Source organism: Sturnira hondurensis, unplaced genomic scaffold (assembly GCF_014824575.4).
Source record: "Sturnira hondurensis isolate 20B ecotype Veracruz unplaced genomic scaffold, ASM1482457v3 Scaffold0024805, whole genome shotgun sequence".
NCBI classification, from domain to species: Eukaryota; Metazoa; Chordata; class Mammalia; order Chiroptera; family Phyllostomidae; genus Sturnira; species Sturnira hondurensis.
Window position 1 is genome coordinate 4,993,751 of NW_028097436.1, and position 26,229 is coordinate 5,019,979.

The 26,229-nt window shown below is 35.5% G+C and overlaps 1 protein-coding gene across 2 annotated transcripts in view; it reads right to left on the reverse strand.

Annotated features, from left to right (window-relative positions):
- DIAPH3 (diaphanous related formin 3) overlaps positions 1-26,229 on the reverse strand; it is a 475,029-nt gene that overhangs the window by 146,586 nt on the left and 302,214 nt on the right. For both annotated transcript variants that reach the window (XM_037038667.1, XM_037038668.1), the window contains 2 exons: positions 21,909-22,073; positions 351-486 (listed from right to left, as the gene is read on the reverse strand). In XM_037038667.1, the coding sequence (XP_036894562.1) occupies positions 351-486; positions 21,909-22,073 (301 nt within the window). The remainder of the gene's footprint in view (positions 1-350; positions 487-21,908; positions 22,074-26,229) is intronic.

Sequence of the window (26,229 nt, forward strand, 5' to 3'; positions counted from 1 at the left end):
ACAGGATTATTTGGTATGTAGAGTTCCCCAAAGTTTGCAATAGTTGTTCATTTATTAACTGACATAAATTACCGCAGATTGGTTGTTGAAAGAGTAGCCAAAGAAATATACTGGAACCAGGATATATCAGAAAACCAAATCACCCACAAGCCAAGTTAGAATGAAAACACTATTAGTTAGTAAACTAAAGCAGGGGAAGCCCATAAAAAATGAAGTGCTCTACGATTTCATAATACAAAAAAGTAATCATATCTCCCTTCCCTTTTCACTGAAGTATTACACTGCTAATAAAGTGACCAGTATAAATCTTAACTATACATGGTATGAATAGCAAATTTGATGGTACTTACCAGTCTTCATTTCTAATAAGCGCTTTTTCTTCTGTCGGCGTTCAAGTCTTTCTTTCTCTGCCAATTCTTGGGCTATTCTGGCACGTTTTTGTTTTTCCTCTGCTTCGCGTTTTTTGACATTTTCCTTTATTGCTTGCTATAGAAAATTAATTTTGAAAAATGATCAATTTTAACCACAGTGATTCCACAAATAAAATGGAAAATTTTTAATCTGTAAAACTGTGAATGAATATATTTTAAATAATGGTTACTTATTACATTAGTGACACAATCTTTTAAAAGATTAGCACACAAACCCTTGTTAAATATGTCATGTAGTAGCTACAAATACAGCTACAAATACAGTTATGTTTAAAGCATCTGTATCTTAGTGTAATCAACTAACAGGAGACAGAAACTAAAAATAAAAACTATTTAATTTACGAGTCAAATTGTTTCTCCACATATTTCCAAAAGAATACATTTGTATTAGAGTCTCCCATACTTTCTCTGCTAAGTGAACTATTGAGTACAAGTAAAATAGTTGAAGAAATAGTAAAAAGGAGCTGAAATTTTAAAATGGCTCTTTTATACTATAATCATTTAAATTTTTTTCTCACATAAAGTGTCATAAGAATGACTAGAGAAATATTTGGCATTTCAAACACAGCCCCTCTGACTATTCATCAAAATGAGTAACAACTTGTAAAATATAAGATCTCAATAGATATGTGATCAGTTAATTTCTTATTTTCTAAGTTTTATACATATCAAGAAACACCTCTCATGTGGCATTAGTGGGAATTAGCAAAACATGGATTTTTCTAAGTGCCAAAACCAGCATGGCATCATATTACAATCTCCTGTGGAGACCGGATTTCTCAGTACCAATGAAACCAAACAGGTATCTAATTGCTAGTTTATCACTAATAGTATTAAATAGGAAAGTGAATAATTAAACTTTAGCAAGGAGGTGGCCTATCTTATTTGGGGGGAGGTGTTAATTCCTCCTTTACTGTAATATTTTTAACCATAGAAATAGTATAAGTTTTTCATTAGAAATCAGATAATAAAATTTAATATCATTAACCAAAACAATGAAAAGAAAAGCACAAGGGAGGGAAAGGAAAAACCCCAGAGAATACTAATTCATCCATCCATGCACTCAATGAATACTTACTGAGAGACCAAGTAGTAAACAGTACTATTTAAAGGTGAGATACATATATAGCTCTAAAACAGGCTTACATTTTCTGTGATAGGGTGGGGCAGAAGGCCAATACACACAACAAATGATAAAATATTTGATGAATGCAGCACTACAAAAAAAGGAGTGATGGGAGAGAAGGCCTGGGAGCTACTGGACACTGGGTTGTCAGTAAGGCCTCACTCACTGACTTGACACAAGCTAGACTTTGAATGGTGAAGAGCCAACTCAGTGGTCATTTGGGACAACGAATGCAAAGGCTGCTGGAAGGTATGAGAGGCAGGCAGCTAGTGTAGGGGTATCAGATGAGGTCAGGAGATCTGCTTTGGTCTTCTAGGACAGCTGGATCTTCTTCTAAGGAAACTGGAAAACTGGAGATTTTCAAGCAATAAAGTCTAAGACCAAGCACTCTGAGATATAAGTACTAATTGAGCACATTTGTTTCAAACTCCCTTTTCAAAGATATTTGCATAATGAAGAGTGTTGGAAAGTGGAGGTAATATCTCCCTCTTAAGCAAACGGATTTGTTTGCTGTCCAGTATGGTAAACTGGGGAGAAGTCTGGGCAGTTGTATTATCTCTTAGAGAAGACTGGGTCCTCTAAATTGAGGATTTTATCCTGTAACACAAATTCCTAAGCATGTAGGTATTATACCTGGCCCTCTTAACATTGCCCTGTGGGAATTTGGGCTCAGGAATTAACAAAATTGTTTACTCTGGCTACTGTTATTGCTGTAATGAATCGTGTTTTGTCTCTGACCCCATAGTCTTGTGTCTTCTGCCAACATCCATGGGATTGCTGGCAGGCTAACAAGGTAAATTCTCCTACTCTTCACAGTGCATGACATATTAACACATCACTATGGCTAAGCTATGAAAAACCAGCTGCAATGGCAAAGGCTTCAATGTGCAGTCCCTCCAATCTGCAAAATGGATTCTATATTCTCCATTCTGCCACAATATGGTTAAGTATTTGTTCACTGTAATGAGACTAGTCAAAGGCAGAGGTAAGATTTGAAAGTAGGTATAATCTATGTTTTGTCCACCAAGTTGCTTCATATTATGGTTGCATATGGTTAGTGCCAGCTATAAGACAAAAGCTGTGATAAAAATCAACATGATTGGAAGATAGGAGAAGGCAGCATAAAAAAAATAAGCCTGGTTTCAAAGGCGAGTGTGTATATCTGTGCGTGCATGTGCAACCATTGTACGTATGTGTGAGAAAGACAGTGTAGGAAGAGTGGACTGTGGTAGAGAGTAAGATAAATATTCAGAAATCAAAACTTTATTTCTTGCTTGAGAAAATGAATACAAGGAAATGGAGAAACATAAAAATATATATCATGTAGCTTATTTATGAAACATTAAAGTACAAAATTTTCTGATGTGAACTTTCCACTTTAATGAGTGGATGCATTTCAATGAGGACATTTAATAGACTACCTATTACCACATATAACTGCCACACCTCTTTAGTATTTTGAGGGGCAAAAAAAGCCAAAATTACTTCCTAGGACCTATAAAAATAATGTTTATATTTAGAAATAAAGTCTGAAGTAGTTCTTAAACCTACTCTGTTTTATGGAAAATGCACTATTGATTTTCATTTAAAAGCCTATCTCATTTAAAACATATCTTATTCTGACATTATAACTATTAGGAAAATTTAGCTGGGAAAATACCAATAGACAGCATAGAAATAGGTATTTAGTCTAAAACTGATATTCCAGTTCAAACAGTAATTTGGGACATTTTTTTAAAAATCTAAATGTTGAGAAGTAAAAGTACCATAAAATAGAAAGGCTGAATAGTTAGAAAACCACATTATTTTAAAAACAATCTCCTTTTGGTTACTTTAATTGTAAATTCAAAGCCAGAAAACAAAGTTAAGGGTGAGCCATATATAAAGATAATTAGGTATAACACATTGATTTTTTAAATTATCTGACTCTTGATCTGGTTTTCCATTTATTCAATTGGCAAATAAATCGCACCGCCACCACCTACTTTCAGCCATGCAAGGCCGGAAGGAACTCTCCGAGCACTCGCACAGCCCCCTGGAGGCAGCCTGCCACGCGCTCTTGTCTGAAAGGACCGGGGGCTTCCCAGACTGGAGCAGCTACGTCCAGCTGGTGTGCCACAAGAATTTCTCTAAGCTGTAATACCTGACTCTTTAGTCAGGAGCACTGACCTCTTTTCCCTCAGACTGTCAAATAAAAACTAACAACAGCCAACAAAACAATAGCCATCTGGTGTGAAAGAATCAAAATTACACCTCTTTCTTTTTGGTCAGGTTGGCAAAAACACATTAGTTGGTGTGCCACAGAATTTTAGCGATTAGTTAATGTGTGCCATGAGATGAGAAAGGTTTAAAATTGTTGACTACAGCAATGACTACAGAAGGTTTTAAAACTTCAGTCAGTTTTGACTATTTATTTCAAAGGTATAATCAATAATTCATCTGAGTTCTTAAGGCTCACATGTTTTTGATGGTGATAGTAGATTCTACCATATCTATATTAAAAATACATAGGTATGTTAATAATATATTTATAAAAATATACAGAAATGTTAACAAATGTGAGTGTGTGTTTATTCTGGAAAGAAATAAATGTGGGCTCAAAATTATTTTCCACCTATAATTTGTTTTCTATGTAATTAATGTAACAAGAATTTGCTACATCTGCCCTGGCTGGTGTAGCTCAGTGGATTGAGCGTGGGCCTGCGAACCAGAGGATCGTGGTTCAATTCCCAGTCAGGGCACATGCCTGGGTTGCAGGCCAGTTTCCAGCAGGGGATGCAGTTCCCAGCAGGGGGCACACGAGAGACAACCATACATTGATATTTCTCTCCCTCTCTCCTTCCCTTCCCCTCTAAAGATAAATAAATAAAATCTTAAAAAAAAAAAAAAAAGAATTTGCTACATCTAGTTAAATATACATTGTAGCATTATATAACATATTTTCTCTCAGAAACAAAATGACCCAAAGCTAGTAAATTTAAATGTGTCTATGTGTGTGTATGCATGTGTTTAAAATTTTAAAGTTTAAGAGAGTGTAATTCTCCATAAATCATGGTTATCATAAACATTAATGCTGAGTTTTTTGAAAACTGCTTCATCCTTACTTTGAACTTGTGTTCAAAATAATGTTGAGTAAAACTTCTTTTCTAAGATTCATCCAACTTTTATGTATAAACTGCACCTCATTTTCATTGCTTATAATATTAAACTGTTTTATAATGTACTCTCCTACTAGGGGGATTTGGGTCATTTCCAATTTGGGGCTATGATAAACAATATAGATACAAACACTTCTGTATACATCTTCCTGTGTACATGTGTAAAATTTCTTTTTATTATTATTTTTTTAAAGATTTTATTTGTTTATTTATCTTTAGAGGGGAAGGAGAGAGGGAGAGAAACATCAATGTATGGTTGCCTTTCGTGCATCCCCTGCTGGTAGTTGGCCTGCAAGGAACCGGCCTGCAACCCAGGCATGTGCCCTGACTGGGAATTGAACCTCAATCCTCTGGTTTGCAGGCCCGCGCTCAATCCACCGAGCTACACCAGCCAGGGCTTTAAAATTTCTTTAATGGTCCGTCCTATCAGTTGGTTTTTAAATCTGTTTAGAACTGGTGATAGCCACTGTTGAAAGTCAGGGGTGTCAAAGTCATTTTCACCAGGGGCCACATGAGCCTTGCAGTTGCCTTCAAAGGGCCAGAATAATTTTAGGACCGTGTAAATGAAAGTGTTCCTTAACTGCTAAGGAGTTGAAATTACATTCGGCCCTTCAAAGGCAACCATGAGGCTGATGTGGTCCCTGGTGAAAATGAGTTGGACACCCTTGGTTTAAGTGAAAGAAAACAGAACATTTTAGAATGTGAAACCAGTAGGATTAAGAAATGTTTGCTGATGATTTTCCATTCTAAAAAATATACATGCATAAACGTACTGAGTCTCAACCTAAAATTTTAGGATGTGGGTTATGGTCGAAATTTTGAAAACCACTGCTCTCTAGAGTATGAGTAAAGCTAATGAAAACATAAAAGGAGAAGTCCATCTTTAATCTTCCTAGATGACGTCAATGTATCTTCAAAGTGGTTGCCCAATGAATACCCCTGACCGCCAGTGTGGGATCGCAGCACACACACCATCGAACTGTCCCCGCCAACCTTCTACTCCATAGTGGTACCCCACCGTGCTTTTAAGTTCTATTTCCTCTTCCATGAAATGCCATTCATATCTGTTCCTCACTTTCGCATTATGTTGTTCACCGTTTCCTTAGTGATTTGTAGTTCTTTAAATATGCCAGATACTAATCTTTTGTTAGTCTTATGTTTTATCAGTATACCCTGAATTGTAACTGTCATTGTACATTATTTAGGGTCTTTCAATAAACAGAAGTTTTTAAATTTACATAGTCACAAGTATTTTTCATGTTGCTGGTACCTTTTATATCTTATTTAAGAATTCCTTCCCTAATTCACAGAAAAGTTATTTTCCTGTATTTCCTTCTTAGTTTTAATGACGCTGTTCTGTTCACATTTCAGTATATACTTTACCTGAAATCAGTGTTTTTGAACGGTATGAAGTGGGGATACAATTTACTCTTTTCCTGTGGGAGACCAGCTGACCCATAACCAGTTCACTCCTGGCCTATCCTCGCCCCATGGATCTGCAAAGCCACCTCTTCTAAATTTCACACAGTCATGATGTGCAGATGTTTTAGTCTATTAGGTCAAGATATCCATGTTTGCACCACTGACACACTATCTTATTTACCACAGCTTCTATCTTATCTTACTTTAGAAATCTCCACTGTTCTTGGGACTTTGCTCTGTCATCTATATTTCAAAATGTACTTACAAAGGTTTTTAAAAGGCCTATTAAGATTTTGAACACAATTCCTCTGATTCTGTAGATTACTTTACAGAGAATTGAAATTCAGTCTTTACAGTATTGACTCTTTCTCTAACGAATGTTATGTGGCTCTCTATTAACTTGGGTCTTTTTAAGTCTTTGGACAAAAATGCACAATTGTTTTCCATTCAAGTTTTAGATATTGTGTGTTAGATTTATTCTCTGTGTCTTCTCAATTATTCTTGTTAATGGCGACTTTTAAAAACATGATTTTCAATATTTTCTAAATAATATACATTTAAATATTCCATTGATAAAATTCCTAATTTCTAAAAATTTTCCTATAGATTCTTCTGTATTATTTATAGATAACCATAATGAACAATTAATTTCTTCATATTCTATTTTCATACCATTTATTTCTTTCATATTGTACCATGCTAGCTAGAAGTTAAATTTCCATTTTTAGGTTGAGAGGTTCCCCTTTGTCCCTAGTTTCATACTCTGAGGTACAATGTTCAACTAGTTTGCTCAAAGAGTCTGTTGTCTTGTTTTAAAACCTGAACAAGGACTGAATTTTATCAATGTTTTTCTCAATCTACTGTAACTCATAATGTGATAACTTTTATTAATAAAGATTCTTTTATAAAAGCACACTTTCATTTCTGGGATACACTTAACCAGGACCAGAAAATTTTATCTTTTGAACATTTGGTCATAATATATTTTTTCACACTCTAGTTTGTAATAATCATTTCATTAAAATATGATAAAATATCTGTAAAACTTTCTGGGCCAAATATTTCCTGGAAGATTTTAAATAAGTCACTAAATTAAAAATTAGTCATAAGCTCATTCAAGCTTTCCAATTCTCTTAAAGTCAATTTCAAGATGTAATTTTTCCCCGTAGGAACTTAACTATTTCATCAACCTTTTAATTCTGGCTGACAAATTTTTATAGTATACTCTTCTCTTTTTACTATCCCGGTATCTCTCCTCATATTCCTTGTTACATTCTCAATATTCTTTGTCTTGAATAATCCTTTCAGAAGTTTATCCAATTAACTTGTCTTTTCAAAATAACCACAATTGGACTTTAAAAAATTCTCTCTTCAGTCGGTTTTTCCCTCACTTCCCTCCTTTTATATTCTCTAGGATTATATATTTCCTTTTCAATTTCTTTAGTATGATGCTTACCTTGTTAATTTTCAGTCTTTATAATTTTTCAATATAAGCACTTAGGATATAAATTTCTTATATCACTATTACTATATTCCACAAATTCTGATGTGGGGTGGTATTTTCAGTATTATTCAGGTCTAAATTTCTTCTATGATTTTTTTTCTTGATACCTAAGTTACTTAATGTATTGTCAAAATTTTCAAAGTAGAGATTTCAATTTCATCCTCTTTTAAGTTTTATTTCTAATGTCATTATTGTGGTCAATATATAAAGCTGACACTTGGAAATTTGTCAAGATTTCTTTCAGGATCTGTAGTACATGATTAATCTGACAAAAATTCCACTTGTGATTGAGAAGAACATGTTCTTTAACTGTAGAGTTGGGTTTTATAGTTTAATCAAATAAAGACTGCAATTGGACTGTTTACAGCTCCCGTGTCTTTAATATTTTTCTGAGTTACCAATAAGTTAGAGAACTTTGTAGAAGTTTCCCAATATAATGTTGACTATCAATTTTTATGTAGAGCTTATTCATTTTTACATGTGAATTTTGGTGCTACGTTATTATGTACTTGTAAAATTTACAATTGTATCTTTCTGGCGAACTACAATACATGTTTTATAATCTTGAAGTAATATTCCCTTGCCTATTTGCTTTATTTTTAACATACTTTCCCTTTTTCTTTTAATGTTTTTAACAGTTCTATTACTTGAAACTTTTCCACATCCTTGAATTTTAGATAGACTTCAACCAGCATAAAGCTAGATTTTATTTTTTTATCCAATGTTATGGCCTTTGAAAAACTTTGATGTGATTTATAAAATGCGTTTCTACCACCTTGCATTATTCCTTCTATTTGTCCAGCTTTATCTATGCTCCTTTTATTGTTTCCTGTTTTTATTGAGTTACATATCTTTCTTATTCCATTTCTTCCCCTAACATCCAGAATTTTTACTGGATATATCTATTCTCTTACATCCTTGTAATTTTAGCACATAAATTAACAACCTAGTAAGGTCTGAAGTTCATATATCCTTACCTCTCTCCTCCTCTTTGGATAATACATAGAACATAAAACACCTGAACGCCAAACATCTCTTTCCATTATTTAACAAAGTCGTCCAGTAGTTAAGCTCTGTCTCCCCTTTCTATAAAATAGGCTACACATTGTTTTATTTTATACTTTACTCTTTACATTTAGTTTCATGGTAGGTATGTTTTCTTGTCTACCGAAACTTTCTTTTTGGAAAAATAAGTTGCTGCATCTTTATTTTTTTTTTATTTTTATTTTTTATTTTTATTTTTATTTTTTTTTTATTTAATTATTTTTCAAGTACAGTTTTCTGTCTATTACTCCCATCCCGTCCCACCCCCCATCCTCCCCCCTCCCTCCCATTTCCACCCTTCNTCTTTAATACATCCTTAGGAACAAGAGTCAGCAAACTACTGTCCTCGGTGGGTCATCCTGTTCTGGTAAATAGAGGATTATCAGAATATGGCCACACCCGATCATCTGCACACAGTGCACTGCCTGTGGCTGCTTTTGTCTTGCTCCAGCACAGCTGAGCACTTGCAACAGACACTGGAGGGCCTGCAAAGATAAAACTTTTGCTAGCTGGCCCATTCAGGAGTTTGCCAACCTCTGCTTTAGAAGATCTTTAATAGAAGGGTATTTGTGGAAAATGCCCTCATCTGTTTATTTGCAAATAGTTTAACTTCGCACTTGTTGTATAAAGTGCTGTTGATAAGTACCCCAAATTGGAAGAACAGTTTTCTTCTCAACACTTGACGTCATCTTTTGGTTTCCATTTTTGCTGATGAGATATCACCAGCATTGGGGTCCTATCCTTCCTCTTAGGATGCTTTTAAGGTTTTTGTCTTTGGTGTTATGTTCTAAAGCTTCACTACAATACTTTCTCGTGTGATTTTTATTTTATTTATCTTTCTTGGTATAAGTTGCACTTCCAGATTCTTGATGTGGAAAATATATAATCACTAGTTTAAATAGTATCTCTCATTCATTCTTTTGAGTTTTTCCTTCTGAGACTTCCATTGTACGAGGGGTAGTCCTCCCCATCCCGCCCTCCCTGTTTCTTCACCAGTCTTTCTTTCACACTGCTAATCGTGTTCTCTCTCTGAACTGCATTCCGGACAATTTCTTTAGATCTATTTTTCAATTCACTGTTTTGTTCTTTGGCTGAGAATAATCACTGAACATTTAATTTCAACCATTGCGCTTTCATTTCCTCACATTCTGTTTGGTTCTTTCACAAACCTGCTTGGCCATCTTTGGTAGTTTCTTGTTTCTTTCACCACATCTGGATTTCCTTGAACACTCCACATATAATTCCACATCTGGAGTCTTGGGGGTGTACATCTACTGTTTTGTTTTTTGTCCTGATCACTCCACAATACAACCCCTTGTTTTCTCTGTGTGTTTGTTGATTGAGATTAAGAGCTCTTATTTGATTAAACTTAATTTGTGAGTATCTTGAGGATATAAATTGTAATTGCCTCCTGCACAGAGCTTTGAATTTGCTTCTATAAATAATCAGGGATTATTTCTAAACTAAGTTTAGTTTCTTTTTGTCCTAGATTTGTCTTATTCAGTGTACTGGATAATTTTGTCCTGGTCTTGCTCTTGACAAACCTGGCTTTCTCCTTTGTACCTATGCACAACAGGCAAGTTTTAGCTCTGTTCTTTTTCTCTTTAATTTGATTTGCCTTGGGAAATTTCCCTAACTTTCTCACAAGGCACTCATGTATTAAAATAGTTTGTTGTATTGTGGTTGGAAGGATCATCAAGAGTCCCTATTACCATACATGATAAGTAGCCCTCAACAGGGTGTTCTTGTAGAAAGTTGAACATATAGATCTGTAATTTTTTAAGATTTTATTTATTTATTCATTTATTTTAGAGAGAGGGGAAGGGAGGGAGAACAAGAGGGAGAGAAACATCAATGTGTGGTTGCCTCTGCACATCCCCCACTGGGGACCTGGCCCACAACCCAGACATGTGCCCCGACTGGGAATCAAATTGGTGACCCTTTGGTTCACAGGCCAGTGCTTAGTCTACTGAGCCCCACCAGCCAGGGCAGATCTTTAATTTTTAACCACTTTCCTACAATATGTCAGATCTTATACACTATCTGTTTTTCTGGGTATCTTACATGTGTGTGTTTTAGGATTCAAAAAAGGATCCAAAACAATTTAACATTGAACAGACACACAGATCAGTCTCAGGCAAGCACTCAAAATAATTTGTTTAACTGACAATCAAGAATGTCTTCAAAAATATAGTAAGTATGATATTTCACTACTTTCACATGTTTTTTAAAAAATCTACATGACATTATCATTGCATATTAGATGGAAAGTACTATAATAGTTAGGAGGAGGAAAGCTGAAGTCATATTTTCTTTATTTGAATCTTCACCTGGCACTTAACAGCTGTGAGGTTTGTGTCTCAGTTTCTTCTTCTGTAAAATGGGCAAAATAGTACCAATTTTATGAAGATATGATAAGAATTAAATGAATTGATACATGTGACTTACAGAACTGCCAATATAGTAAGCCCTGTATAAATATTATCCATTATTATTTGAATTACTATATTACTAATCTATATATTTTTCATTACTACTATGATACCACACACAATTATTCATCCATCAACAAATCAAGTACAAGCCACTTTCTAGCATCCATCAATCATATATGTGTGTCTATTATACTGGGGACGTGCCAATTTTCATAGCTCCTGTGAGCGTATACATTCTTTCCATTCCAAGATGTTCGGAGGTGACTGTACACTGATTTAATAGAGGGCATTGCTGTCAAAGCATGCATCCACTGCAGCTGGGTTACTGGCTGGGAAAGTAGAGAGGTATATGGAAGGCAAAACCTACACTTGACCTCAAGTCTAGATTACCTCTAAAGATTTAAATACATGTATCTATAGAAATATTATTTTTGATACTTCTAAATCTAATATGTCTTACGAAATTTTACTCTAGAAAAAAAGAAGTACTTTAGTTTCCTGTTTTCTTTCTCCAAAGTACTGCCTGCACTCTAGATAAATTAACGTAAAACATTGCCCAATGATACAATTAATAGTTGTTTTAATTCCCCCCCAAAGTTCAAAATATAAAAATTTAGGGTGCATATTGCCTGCCCCTAAAAATGAAAAACCAAACTTAGGAAATAGTCTGTAGTCCAAATATGCCTACTTGAAGAATGCATTAGTTTTATTTTATAATATTGTGATAAAATATAAGAATGAAAATATAAAACACAAGTAGACTTCCACAGATCCCGACTTTATGACTGTACTTCATTTCTACTGATGAGTCTTAGCCTATTTAAACAGACCTATGTATCTACTGACCATTTTTCAACATATGATAATATCCTGTATCGCTTTATAAATTAAAAAACTAGTGCAGACTTTATTATATGAAAAATAACATTAAAAAGCTAGTAAATGTCTTCTTTTTCAGAGATGTATTTCTTTCAACATTAGTGGATATTTAAGCTATATAAGCCATGAATCTCCTTAGCCCAGTTTTCACTACAGTAAAAAATCTTTTCTCACGTCCTACTATTCTATTTTTGCTTCAAGTCCTTAAAATACGATTAGACAAACCTAATTTAAATCCACATGCTTTCCAAAGGATGGATGTGAAGGTAATATGAAAACACAGGCTAATTTTCTCAATGTAAACAACCAGGTAGGAGTTCAACACATTCCCAGTGATCCTTCGTTAGGAGTTTACTCCATCTTGCAAAGAGACAACACTCAACCACACTAAATGACTTCTTTCTAGAAATTTCTGATAACATTTTCAGGAAGAAATGGAAAGTAGTTTCTATAAACATTGAAAATGTATGCCTGTACTCTTATATGTAGTCCTAGACAGAAACATAAAAGAGAAATCTTTAAATAATTAATGCCAGTGACAAAAATCTTTAAGAATATTGAAAAATGTGATGTACTTGTCAGTTTTCAATAAAAATATTTTCTTTTGTAACTACTGTAAATATAAAATTTCCCTCCACATTCAAAAATAGGATTATAACTATCTTCATGGAAAATAAGTTCATTCTTAGAAACCCTTATTTGCAATAATTACAAAATAGAGGCTTTACAAAGAAATACATATGACCTAAAAATTACCAAATTAATGTCTCTGGCATCACCAAATCCCATAAAAGAAGCGACCACTGAGAAGAGGAGAGCATGTTACACTGGCACAAACAGCTCATCAACTTAGCATTCAGTACAAGGTGTTGTTAGTTAAGCACTTTACGACTGTGAAACTTATGACAACGGGACACTATCCTTTGAGAATGCCCCAAAGGATGTGCAGATGCTAATGATTAAACTGTTTCAGCTTGAAGTTGTTCTTTATTGTAAAGTCAGTCTCAGATGAAACACAAATTACTTGTTAGCCCAGCAGGGACTTACCATTACCAACCTTTCATCACTATGCTACCAGTGTGTTTGCTATTCCTTCAAACACTCTGTAAACTTCCCAAATAAGTGAGATATTTCAACCTATTCAATAACTTCTTTAATAAAGCATGAAATGTTTATAATTAAGGTTTTCCCAAAGTAGAATTTGACTCTTCCATTAAATGTGTTCTCTTCCTTTGTGTTCTGAAGTGATACACTATAAAAATATTCTCTTTACCTTTCGATTGTGGGGCTAAATAAAGGTACAGGTAGGCACAAGATGGCAGCCACGAAGTACAGTGCGTTATGGTAGGCTTGGTGATAGGGCAGCATTTTTTTTTTGGCTACTGATAATCACCTCTTCAAGGAGAACACCCAACTAAAGCCAAAAATGTTCCATGCAAACCTGGTAATGTTTAAGATATAACAAAATGTAGTCTTAAGCCAAGAGTCTTCTCAGTGTTCCCATGAGGGCTCGCTCTCTCTCTCTCTCTCTCTCTCTCTCCCCCCCCCCCCACTCATGCTCTCATGGTATGGAAGATCAGAATATCTGATATGCAAAGAATATGCCATTTCATTCACTTCTGTTGGTGGCATCCTAGCTTAGTGCTATTTTTTCAATTACATGGAGTAATCTACTTATGATTTTGTATTAGTTACTTAGTTGACTTCTTTTTGTTATCAATCATTGGCCTCATTATGGTATAGAATAATCCTCTTTTACCTTTTGCCATATTATTTCAGTGAACAAGCAAATACTTAAAATATAAAAGGAAAATATAAATTACCAGTTATTTAGTCATACAGAACCCATCAGTCAAGTGCACGCATTATCCCACTGAGTAAGAATAAATATTATCACTAAAGAGAAAAAGCTAGCCAGTTAGTCTCAGTGTGTTTTTATTGTGAAAAGCCCAAAGGATAAAAATTAGAAGAACCTAGCAACTAATTTTCAGGGTTTCAGATCCAAAATATTCAGCACCTGGGACTGATCTAATTCCTTAAATAAATAGATACCAAGGATAAGAAGAAAATAAGATCCTATATTTAAAAAACTTATTTCTTTCTAGGTTTGGGGCTTTATACCTCTAAGTATGATCTCAGAATACCAATTGTGACAATGAAGACAAATTTCAACTTGTAAGCTCACCAAGATAGCAAGGATTAAAGATACATCTTGGTCCTATTATAATTACATAAGTTGACTCAACATCCAACCATAGGACTTTTATATAATTTTCTTTTCTCTGAAAACCTGACATATAATGAGTCAATCTACAAGAATTAAGGAATATACAAAAAATGTTTAGTGCTTTGGAGTTTCTGTTAGTTACCTAGTTGGTCTATATAGTAGTCTTACATTTAGAGCTGACAAGCATCAAATTTATCTACTTAAATGATCTGTCAAAATGAGTTTTGTTCTGGCTATCCTCTTTACAAAAAAAATATATTAAAAATACCATCACTGGATGAATTCATATTTGTTTGGCAAATCACTACTTTAGCCTGGTTATTCAGTAATAGAATAAATTGTATTTGATCAACACAAACAGCAAGATTAAATGAATTGTAATTGATTTTATATTTGTTCACTACACAATGTTTTCATTTATATGAACCCAAAATCAACTTAAAGTCTGCAAACAGCATGAATGACAAATCTTTAACTGGATAAACCATAACACTAACAAATTGGAAGAAGTAATCTAAAGATAGAAATATTGATGAAAAATGAAATTCGTAAAATACTGCCTTGTTATAATGAATTGAGAAAGGTGAAAATCACTACACATCTATTATCTGTAGAGAGCTAACTTGTTTTGAGGGTACATGTACATTATGCCATTTGATCTTGAAAAGTAACACCCCTAAGAAATTGTTACTAACAGGAGGCGGCGGCAGTGAGGTTACCGACCTGTCCCGCATCCTATCGCCCAGGGTGTTCTGATGCCAGGGCCTGGACCCTCAGCAGTTCTGTGTCCAATAATGAGGCGGAGGCCAGACATCACTACTACAAACAGACCAGGAGGAGGAGGCTTCTTGCTGGCAGAATTCACACGTCACCTAGGATGTGAGGAAATCAGAGCCCTTTCTCTTTGTCACTGCGCATAACTCAGACGGGGCGGGTCTATGTGGCCAGGTTTAGGAAGGAACAGACTGGACCTCATGAGTTACAAAGTAAGTACAAAGTTTAGCACTTTTATATATTTAAAACTAGGGGGCAAAAAAAGAAAAATATAGACCATATAAGGCTCCCACTTTTGTGTGTACAACAGTAATCCCTTAAACACAGGAATTCTGTTCTGTTGCCCTTGAAAGATTAATCCTAAAGTGGGGTATTCAGATATGCAAGGTCTTAGAAACTATAAAAATGTCCCATTAATCTTTTTTTAGTATTTTAAAACAGAAAAGGTTCATACACTCAGAAAAGTAGTCACATGAACCAACAATTCTGACCTCTCTCATGTACTCACATCAATTCTACTTGGGAACACACGCAACTGTAAACTCAGAGGGTCTCCACAGAAGGCCTCTGATTAAAACAGAAAAACGGTACATTCTTAATATGTGTAATTTGACAGAGAAATTTATTTTCAAACATGTTAACTAAAGGGGACAAATAATGAAGGAGTCCTAAGAGGTGAAAGCATTCAGAAGTACTTCTCTAAAATAAGATCGTTAAGCAAAATAAGTAAGGTGTCAGATGAAATTAGCTTAAAGAACCAAGAGTGCTGTTGCACTGTGCTACTAATTCTGGTTAGAGAATACCAAACGAACTTTCAATGATGAAAAAGGAAGCATCATCGGAATAAGAAGTACGATGTAAAGAAGAAACCATGTAATTCAGGCCTATGTGAGTAAAAGCAGTTTAAGCAACATTCTCTAAAATGAATATGAATAGGAAAGGGGCAACCAGGATATACATTATGCTTCAAGGCCACAGTGACCAATGAGAGACACAAAAATGAGGCTCACACTCAAAGGACAGACATCCACATGCTATAGCTACTGGGTAAGATAAAGTAGGAGAAGGGTTACCTAGCAAGATCCAACAAAAACCTCAGTTCCCCCTGTAGAAGCATGACATCTCCGTTAATAGCAGGTACACTGGTAATGGCATGTACCGATGAGTCTAAAACCAGTCACAAGGAGAAAACAATGACTATTATGATGTAACACTATGCTACTAAAGGCAGGAACCTCACGGCGATACCTGATGCCTGGTAGGCTACCAGTCTACTCAGCCTGAACAGTGAGGTCAAGTAGTTCCACCCACTGCCTTCAATTTGAACTCTAGGCTTCATGTAAGTCCAAAAGGAAATAAAAATCTCCCACAGAAAGGTGTTTGCTAACTCTACCTCTCACTTTAACCCTCACTCCCGCTATTAATTGGCCTCTAATTTTAAAAGAGAACATCTTAGGCTTTGAAATAAAAGCAGGTCTGCAAGCATTCTTCTATCACACACCCATCAATGTAAACAAATAGGAAGTTATTATATTAAAGAGTGAAGAAATAAAGTATGATTTGTGCTGACTCCCTCTAGTAAAATATTTTTAAAACTCTTAAAAAATTGCATTTTGACTTTTCTTACAAATGCTCTGTGCAGCACTGTATTGTAAATGTTAGAAAAGTCCATGCTTTGCACTGGGCAGGCCTCCATTGAAACCCTAGCCTCTACCAATTATGCAGGGTCTATGCAAATGCACTGAGGTCTCCCTGCTGCAGTTACCCTCCTGGGTAACACTCTGCACCTCTCACAAACAGCATGAGGACCAAGTGAGACACACGTAAAGCACCTAGCACAGGGTCCAGCTAGAAGCAAACACTCAGTGGCTGTTGTTTTAGTTTTGGCCCGATGAAAATGGTAATAATAAAAAAGCTAGGTAAAATTACAAAGTAAACTAATTTTCTATTTTGAAAGCTATTAGTTCTAAATAAAAATCATTCCCTATGTGCACGCTACCTAGAGTAGACTGTTAAAGCAATGCTGATGACAAATAAATTCCCAGTTGAGGAACTCCAACTAGAAAAGGGATTAGTTAAAACTACTTCAGAATGAACAGGGTTTCCTCAGAGGAAGCTCCAAGATCATGAAACACCCTCTCGGTCTGTATAGCTTGAGACTGCAGACTGGAAAAAATATTTCTACTTTATGTATTATAAAAAGGCCGAGAGAGAGAGAGAGAGAGAGCGAGAGCAGCTATATCTATACAAATTAGTTGTGAGATCCTAGTAACACTGGTGAGAGGTTGTAGGGATTAGTCAATTATAGTAGAGAGCTCTGAATGAAAGTGAGCCAGTCTTTCATTGCTTCAGTTTAAAATCTGGGGCAATCCTAAAACAAGTTGTTTTTTTAAAATTATTTATCTTTAGAGGGGAAGGGAAGGAGAGAAGGAGAGAAGTAGCAATGTATGGTTGCCTCTCGTGAGTCCCCTATTGGGAACTGGCCCGCAACCCAGGAATGTGCCCTGACTGGGAATTGAACCACGATTGTGTGGTTCGCAGGCCCACGCTCAATCCACTGAGCTACGCCAGACAGGGCCTAAAACAAGTATTTTTGGATAAATTAGTCGCAAGCTAAATTACTATCAAAAGTAAGAGTGATCCCCTTTTTCGGGACAGAAGTAAGGTTTCCAGTCAGTCCTGTGAATCTACTAAATGTAACTCCTATGTATAATAGAAATTAACAGAGTTCATCTACATATGGCATAGACTGTGGAGCCCCACTCCTCTGGTTAACAGCTCAGCTCTGCCTCTTGTAACTGTGGAACTGGGTAGAAACTGGCAACTCATCATGTCTCTAAGCCTCAGTTTCCTGATTTTAAAATACAACGCCTGGTACTTGGTCAGCACTATGAGTTAGCTATTAAAGCATATCACCCATTTTGATGAGAACATCAGTTATTTAATAAATTTGCCCACTTGTTATATTCCATTAATTAGAGACACAAAGGTAAACAAGATAGACACAGGTCTTGACTGGCTGAATGATACCTGAGCAGGGACCACAAAGGTGAGCACAATAGTACAGCCAGGAAAACATGGAGGCGTGCTCCCTCCTGAACTCCAGAGAAAGAGTCGGTGAAAAACTACCGCCACGGAAGGCAGCTGTGGCGGGAAGACAGTGGCTCCCAGCTCCTCACACGTGGTACAAAACGGGCTGCCACGGAACACTGAACAGTACGCTCGACTCATTCACGAGCAGGCATATCACCTATGCTCCAGTGGATGAAGTAACAGTGTGAGCATATCACAACACTATTTTCTTAAAAGAAAATATACTTTTTGCCTATTATACTATGTGGCTTTCCAGAACAGACCTTCACCAGATGAAAGTCCCACATCTATTATTAACATTTTCATAGAGACTCACTAAATTTAACCTGTTTTCCAAAGTTGAATAGTATGAAATTAAATGGCAACCTAAAACATGAAGAAGTTTTAAAACCACAAGGTATTTGTTAATAATTTTTGTTAATATTGATATCGTGGTATTTTTAAAGACCCAGTGCCCAGAATTCAAGCAGTATAACCATATTTGTCAGAAAGAAAGAATAAAGTGGATGCAAAATTGTACTTCCCATCCAATCACCTTTATCTTTATTGTTATTCTAAAGAAAAATTTCCTCTTCAAATTAGAAGAAAAATAATTTTAAAAACATTTAAATTTTTTAAAATATTTTATTTATTTATCTTTAGAGGGGAAGGGAAGGAGAGAGGAAGGAAACATCAATGTATGGTTGCTTCTCGTGCATCCCCTGCAGGGAACTGGCTCCTGCCGGAAACTGGTCTGCAACCCAGGCATGTGCCCTGACTGGGAATTGAACCGCGATTGTCTGGTTCACAGGCCCTCGCTCAATCCACTGAGCTACACCAGCCAGGGCCAAAACATTTAAATTTTTTTAATTTAAAAAATACTTAACTCTACTGATTTTAATTTAGTACAGTGTGTGTACAAGAGTTTGTGCATCTGTGAAAGCAGCTACTTCTAACCCGTCTGGAATAGGCAAAGTATATTATCACGCATTTATCCTCTGTTTTTGAACCATTCTTCATTCAAACACTTAACTCTCCATCTGCCCACCACTTAATAACAGAAATGCCAAGTTATAGAACGCCCAAACCCTCTAATCTTACGAGACTTCAGAATGATTTGGAATTAGACATAGATTCAAATCCCAATTCAACTACTTACAATATAGACGTAGTCTCATTGGGAAACCCTCCAAACGCCAGTGTTCTTGTTGATAAAATAGAGCCCAAGCCGAACAAGGGAAGCCGCCGTGCCTAGCATTTCAGGGCACAGGCTTTGGAGGAAGCCTGTACCAGTTCAAATTCTAGTTCTACCATTTTACACCAAAGTGACATTGAGCTAGATATATTCTATTTCTGTGCCTCAGTTTCCTCGTTTGCCACAAAAAAAATGGTAACAGTAAAAGATGGATAATTATTCAGATTGAGAAAAAATATATAAGGTATTTGGGAAAATGGTTCACAGAAAATACTGAATATATAATGGCTATTATTTTATAATTTTATAAATACGCATTTTATAATTTTATGCATAATTATGTTGGGGGTCCCCAAGACAAGCCTCAAGTTTGATTATTTTTTGGGAGGACTCACAGAACTCAGAAAAGCTGTTTTATCCACTGTTACAATTTGTTATAGGAAAAGGATAGAGATTAAAATCACACTGTTCTCTCCCGATGGGGTCTGATTATTCCAGCAACAATGTGTGACAGCACAGGAAGCAGACTGCCCACCAGGCAGCTCACCCAAGCCTTGGTGTCCGGAACTTTTACTGGGGAGGTTGGTGGCATAGGTGTGGGTCTCCTGCATGAATGAATCACCTTAGCTCCTCAGTCTCCAGTGCCCCACAGAGGACCAAATGACACAGTGCAGCCAGCGCACCAGGTGACCAAAAACAGGTATTCACCATAAATTGCATGTTTGGCATAGACTATCTGGCTTGGTCCTGGGTATACAAAGACACCCTTCCCAGGGGCTTAGAGGTGACCGATCTCTCAGGAATCAGTCGAAGGCCAGAGCTCTCTCTGGAATGCTCAAGACTTGAGTACGTTGAGTTTGCTGAATTAACCAACTAACCCTTTACTGAATAAGAATTTATGAAGCAACTACCATGTGCCAAAAGCAATGTAAACACTTAACATATAGTATCTCATTTAATATTTAAAGACTGGCACAAGAAAGAAATTAACATCCAATTTTACAAATGTGGAAACTGGGACTCCCAAAGGCCGGTGTTCCTAGTCACTTAATTAGTGTGCAATCCAAACCCAGCTCTTTCAGACTACAAGGCCTTTGCTACTTACACAAAGCCAGGATGCCTCATAGAACCTTATAAAAACTAAAATAATATATCATTCAATACATCACATGTATAGGCACAGAATACACTTCATAATCAAAATCATTTCTAGCACAGAAATAATTAAAGAATCACTTTCATTTTGTAGAGAAAATAAACCAGAGCTGTAAGCAAAATGTGTGTTTCACATAGACAAACTAGTTTTCCTTTAAAATACTAACTTTTATTCAAAGACTATCTAATCATAAGCAAGTGATTATAACGAGTCCAATCATTTCAGCAATAAAGTTTTCCTCAGATTAAAAAAAAACAACTCAGTTACTCAAAACTTTTAAATCTCCTCAAACATTTGCTGAAATACAGAAATGACTTACCCATCTATTAAGAATAATGTAATTTTTCTTTGCAGAAATGTATCTCCAGTTCCCTAGGGAGGCAACAATGCTTCTTCATTTTAATATGAGTGTGGTTCTCCCCCCATCTAATCAGCTAATACTTTTCAAAAGATCTTTTTAATACCTAAATGAAAGGATTCCACATCAAAGACCTGACCTTCCTATTAAAATATCTAAAGGAAACCCTAGGAATGTAAAATCCATTCAAAGGCAAACTGCAGGTAGCTTATTGTACAATGCATTAAGAAAAGGGGAGAAAAAGCTTCATAACAACTACACGGAATTTGGTAAAATTATACCACAAAAATATAAATTGATCTTAAGTATAATGAAACAAATTCATAGCCAAAAAACTTATTACAAAAGTGCTCTGTAATCTGCTAGGAGGGGAGTCTCTATGAAACACTTCAGAATTTGTCACATTTTCAATCAAAATTTCTAATTACAGTTTATTGTTTGGAAGGCCAAAAAAGGAAGAAACCACACATTCTCCAATAGATTTAAAATTTGAAATTTTAAGAGCTAACTTTCAACATCAGAAAAAGTAGGTATTACTAGACAACAGGAGTGAAATGAAGTAATGAAGTAAAAGTGGTAATAGATGAGAGAGTATTGGGTTGGCCAAAATGTTCATTTTTTTTTTTCCTGTAAGATTCCTCTAGCAGTGCTTAGTCGTCTTTAACTTCATTCCACACAGTTTTGTTAGATTGTATTGTGACAGTTGTCATATCAGCATGCATTTTTTAAAAAAAGCACATTATTTTCAAAAGCTTTATTATTTCAAGAAAGGTAAAAATGCAACTGAAACTCAAAAAAGGATTTTGCAGTGTATGGAGAAGGTACTGTAACTGATCAAACATGTCAAAAGTGATTTGCAAAGTTTCCTGCTGGAGATTTCTCACCAGATGATGCTCCATGGTTGGGAAGTTGATAATGATCAAGTCGAGACACTCACTACCTGAGAACAATCACTGTCATACCACAAGGGAGATAGCGGACTTCAAAATGTCCAAATCAATGAAGTTATAGGTGTAAATGAAACAATGTGTCTTTTATTTTACGGCAAAAAACCATTTGGACTTTTTGGCCAACTCAATATAAATACAAATTCTTCGGCAAAAATAGACTAATTTTTTTTAACATACCATGAACGCAGTTCTGAAGTTACTTAAGTCAGTGAAAACGTCTTCCACAGACACCTTCTTCACGTCGATGGCATAGTACTCCATTATGCTCTGGTACAGCTCTTCCATGTTTTCATGCAACTTTGAAAGTTTTTCATATTGCTCCTTTGCACTGATAACAAAGCTGTATAGCATAGTTAAGGAATTCTGAAATGTCAAAGTAAGGTTTTAGAAAAAAACCTTTTAAGTCCAATGTTTTAATGTAATTGTTGGCTACTATTATATATTTCCAAAACGCCAAAATCACCTCGAAAAGTCAACCACTCTTACAATTCAATCTATACTATACAGTGATGAAATCTTAAATTCAATTTCTAATTAACTCTGGAAAAATTATCAGAAAATTTAAATATTTATACATGTAATATTTGTCTTTAACAACTGGATTCAAAGAAAATTTTCTTCCAATCTGCCCGTTTATATTACATAGGTTATGAAATGTGATTTAAAAATATAGTTCAAGTAGTTGTAGTTGAGTACTTTCAATGGTACTGAAATCAATAACAGGCACTGAGCACAGCAGTTAAACTGGACGACCAGGGGCTCCAGCTCCCACGCATGGCTGTACCATGTCTGTGGGCAAATATCTTCATCTCTCTGTGCCTAAATTTCCTCCCCTGTAAAATGAGAATGATAATGATAATGTTACCTATTTTATAGGGCTGTTGTGAGGACTAAACAAGCTAGTATATGAAACATTTTAGAAAAACAAAGGGCACTTAGAGTACATACAAATACTTGGTATGTACTTGCCCACTAATTCATTTTAAGCTTTATATGAAGTGACAAAGGCAATGAAAAATAAATGTTTAAGAGTTACATTTAAAACCTCACATGTAAGTAAATTCATGTTTTAAGATCTCCTTTGGAAAACGGGTAGTTTCTCCTATGCACTATGTGATTTTAAGTTATGATTATACATACACATGGAGATGTTCTTTTCTCACTTAATTATGACAACTTAGTTTGATGCACATTGAGATTGATAAGTCTAAATGTGAATGTGTTGGAGGAATCAGAACACATTTTGTAAACAAAACCTGGAATTCCTCTGTGGCATGACATATTGCTGATGCAGTCAGATATAAAATCACCAGTCTGAAAAGATGACTTTTATAGTGTCGATCACAATTGTCTATGGGTCCTTTAAATTGGGTTTTAAATAAATGGAATGCAAAGAATCAAACTTCCTGAAGTCATCTTATTGTCTCTAACACAAAAGGATATACAGACATTAGCACACTTTTTAAAAAAAGGGGCCAGTATTAAGAATAACTAGATTCAGACCAAGAGAGGCAAACCAAAAATGTCATGTTTATTAAACATTCCAATGTTAAAAAAAATTCTCAACAATTTCAAACAGATATGGTTCCTCTGGTCAGAGCATTGCCCAGTGGAGGATAAAATAAAGCAACTCATCCAGGCTCTTCATTTTGAGGGTGGCGGTGGGGAAGACCGAGCATGAAAGAATAGAGCTGATGCCAGGTTGCTGGGGAGTTCAGGAGGCACAGAAGAATTCTAGTAATCAGAACTCAACCTCCCAACAAGGAAAAAAGCATCCCAGTCAACTACCAACCGGCCCGCACCCATGTTTACTGTCAGTCCAGGGGTTGCCCATTGCTCTTCTACGTCTCTGCTTTTCATATTATACCATGTGTGTGTATATATACACACTTACTTTTAGAATACATGGAGTCTGGATTTTAATGCAAGAGCTGATTTTTATTTTTAATGACCTTAAGAAAACCTATAAATCTTTTTGTGGCTCAGTTTATGTTCAACTGAATAGCAAATTACCTCCTGATACTTTCTAGAATCTAGATCATAATACTACCAGTGATTGATGCCTTTATACGTGGTATCATTCTTTAATTCTTGAATGAGAAATAAAAATTTCTTACAATTAGTCAAATAACAAAATCACAAGGAATTATAACAATATAGGAATTATAACAACAATATAGACCTGGGATAAGTTCCAATATACTTTGTCCTGTGAAATATCCATATACATGAAATGTTGCAGTAAAATGAACTTATATAAATAAAAAACACATTTGAAATGCATTCAGAAACTATCATTAGATGGAACATATGGGGAGTCATTTGTAAAGTGGAATATCAATCACTCCCTTTACCTAATAGGCTCAGAAATCAACTGGTTTATCATCTACTCTATCTATAAACTCATACCTAAAATTACTTATATCCCAGACAGAGATTGTATCCACATGGATTATTTATATATCCTTAACTTCTGTCTAAAAGAGAAATTGTTTTCTGCCTTTGCAGGCCCAAGCCTATCATTCAACGCTCCATTAAATTCTTCCTCTTCCATGAAGCTTTCTTCTCTGCAGCTGTGAGCGATCATTTCCCACTGCAGACGTACAGCATTTGTAGTCCACTGCAGTCACATCGTGCAATGACATCGTGTATTTCCCCTTGTAATCCAGTTCCCTAGTCGTGCTTTGTTCTTGCCTGTTCCTGGGGGGTGGTCACCTCTGATTGTCAGCCCCTTCTCTAAATGCCAGGTTCCACCTTCTTAGTTGTTCTAGGTCTAATCAGTGACAATCACTTATTTTGCTCTGCTGTCAACAGTCTTAAACTTTGGTGGGAAGGGTAACAGGTCTTCTCACAATTCTGATGAAAGTCATGGAACATCAAACGGCACGTATACTCTTTCCCACACACAAACAGTTGTGATGCCCTGTTAAGAGTTAATTGAGTGCCTGAACAGGTGTGGTCCTGGACAAGAAGCTGCACTATTTTCATGAGTGTTCCAAACTGTTCGGTTCTATAGGTACTACTTTCTGCCTCTATCACTGCTTATAAGGCTTTGAGTTTTCAAAAAGGCACTTCACAAGTCCTAGCAATTTTATTCTAATACCTAGGAATGTGCCTATTCTCAAGAACCAATTTGGTAAGTAGGTTAAATTAAAGCTGTAAGTATTATCCAATAATATTTTAGATATTCAGATATGAATCAAAAGTTAATGAGATATTTGGAATATGCCTGGACTCACTTAATTTTAAAATAGTATAGTTCTATTTAAAAAGATGGGGAAGAAGACCAAGAGTAAAACCACGAAAATTACATGGTCTTGTTCTAACAGCTGGAAAGCTTTAGAAGTTAATTTTATTATAATTGTTAGCTATAACTTGCTCCCCAAGGAAATAAAGTGGAGCTTTGAATAACTGGAATTACCAACAAGAAGGGTAAAATTGTGATTAAACTGAAACAATTTTAGAAATAGTCAAGTTCTCAGAAGGTTAAAATGATTGTACAATAGGACAGAATAAATGGTTACATAAATGAGTTACTCAGTAAGAGATGGTGAGCCCTGACTGGGTAGTGCAGGTGGTTAGAGCATCATTCTAATACATCAAGTTTGTAGGTTCAATCCCAGGTCACGCAAAATCAATGAATACATGCAAAATCAATGAATACATAAATAAGTAGAACAAACTGATGTCTGTCTGCCTCTCTCAAATCAATCAATAAAAAAAAGAGATGGTGAAACATTCAGACAAAAAAATAACTTCATCATCATCATCACTCAAAAGAAACAAATGCAGGTATTCTTGTGCCAACTGTTAAACAGCAGGTAAAAGTAATGCTCACCTCAGTAGTAGTAAGGCTTTATTTTTTCCCCAGCATAAAGTTCTATATTTATAAAAAGCTTTAGAAAGATAGGTGAGCCATGCAACAAAATAAATATTTGATAAAATTCATTACAAAAATATTGATATTAATCCAAACACTTGATATTTTTGTAAAATCTATTTTCTATTCCTTTAGTAGGACAAAGGCCAAATTCTCATGAATTTCTACCTGAATAATTGTAATCCTTCCATTTGCAAGGTATACTGATAACCAGACCTGTGTACACACCTTCTGAAACACTAACACAGCGTTGGCCAACTAAGTAGCAGAGTAAGATTTGGGATTCACTCTTGGTCCACATTTACTGCTCATTCCCTAACTACCTAGCACTAATGTATTCTCCATTTATTCTTATGTTTTGCCTTCATTCTTGTACTTTCCCCACAAAAGATGTCTACTATTTCCATGAACACACCTGATAAAAATCAGCTTCAGTCACACGTGTCCAATACCTTTTACACCTCTTCTTAAGTATCCAGGGTCTGACGGCCATGCAGCCAGTCGGCCAATCTGCAAGTATTCATTGAGCTCCACTGTATGCCCCTCTTTTGGGCACTGAAGACAGTAGTTAACTACATAAGCAAAGTCCCTGCTTTTGTGAAACCTGCCTTCTAAAAT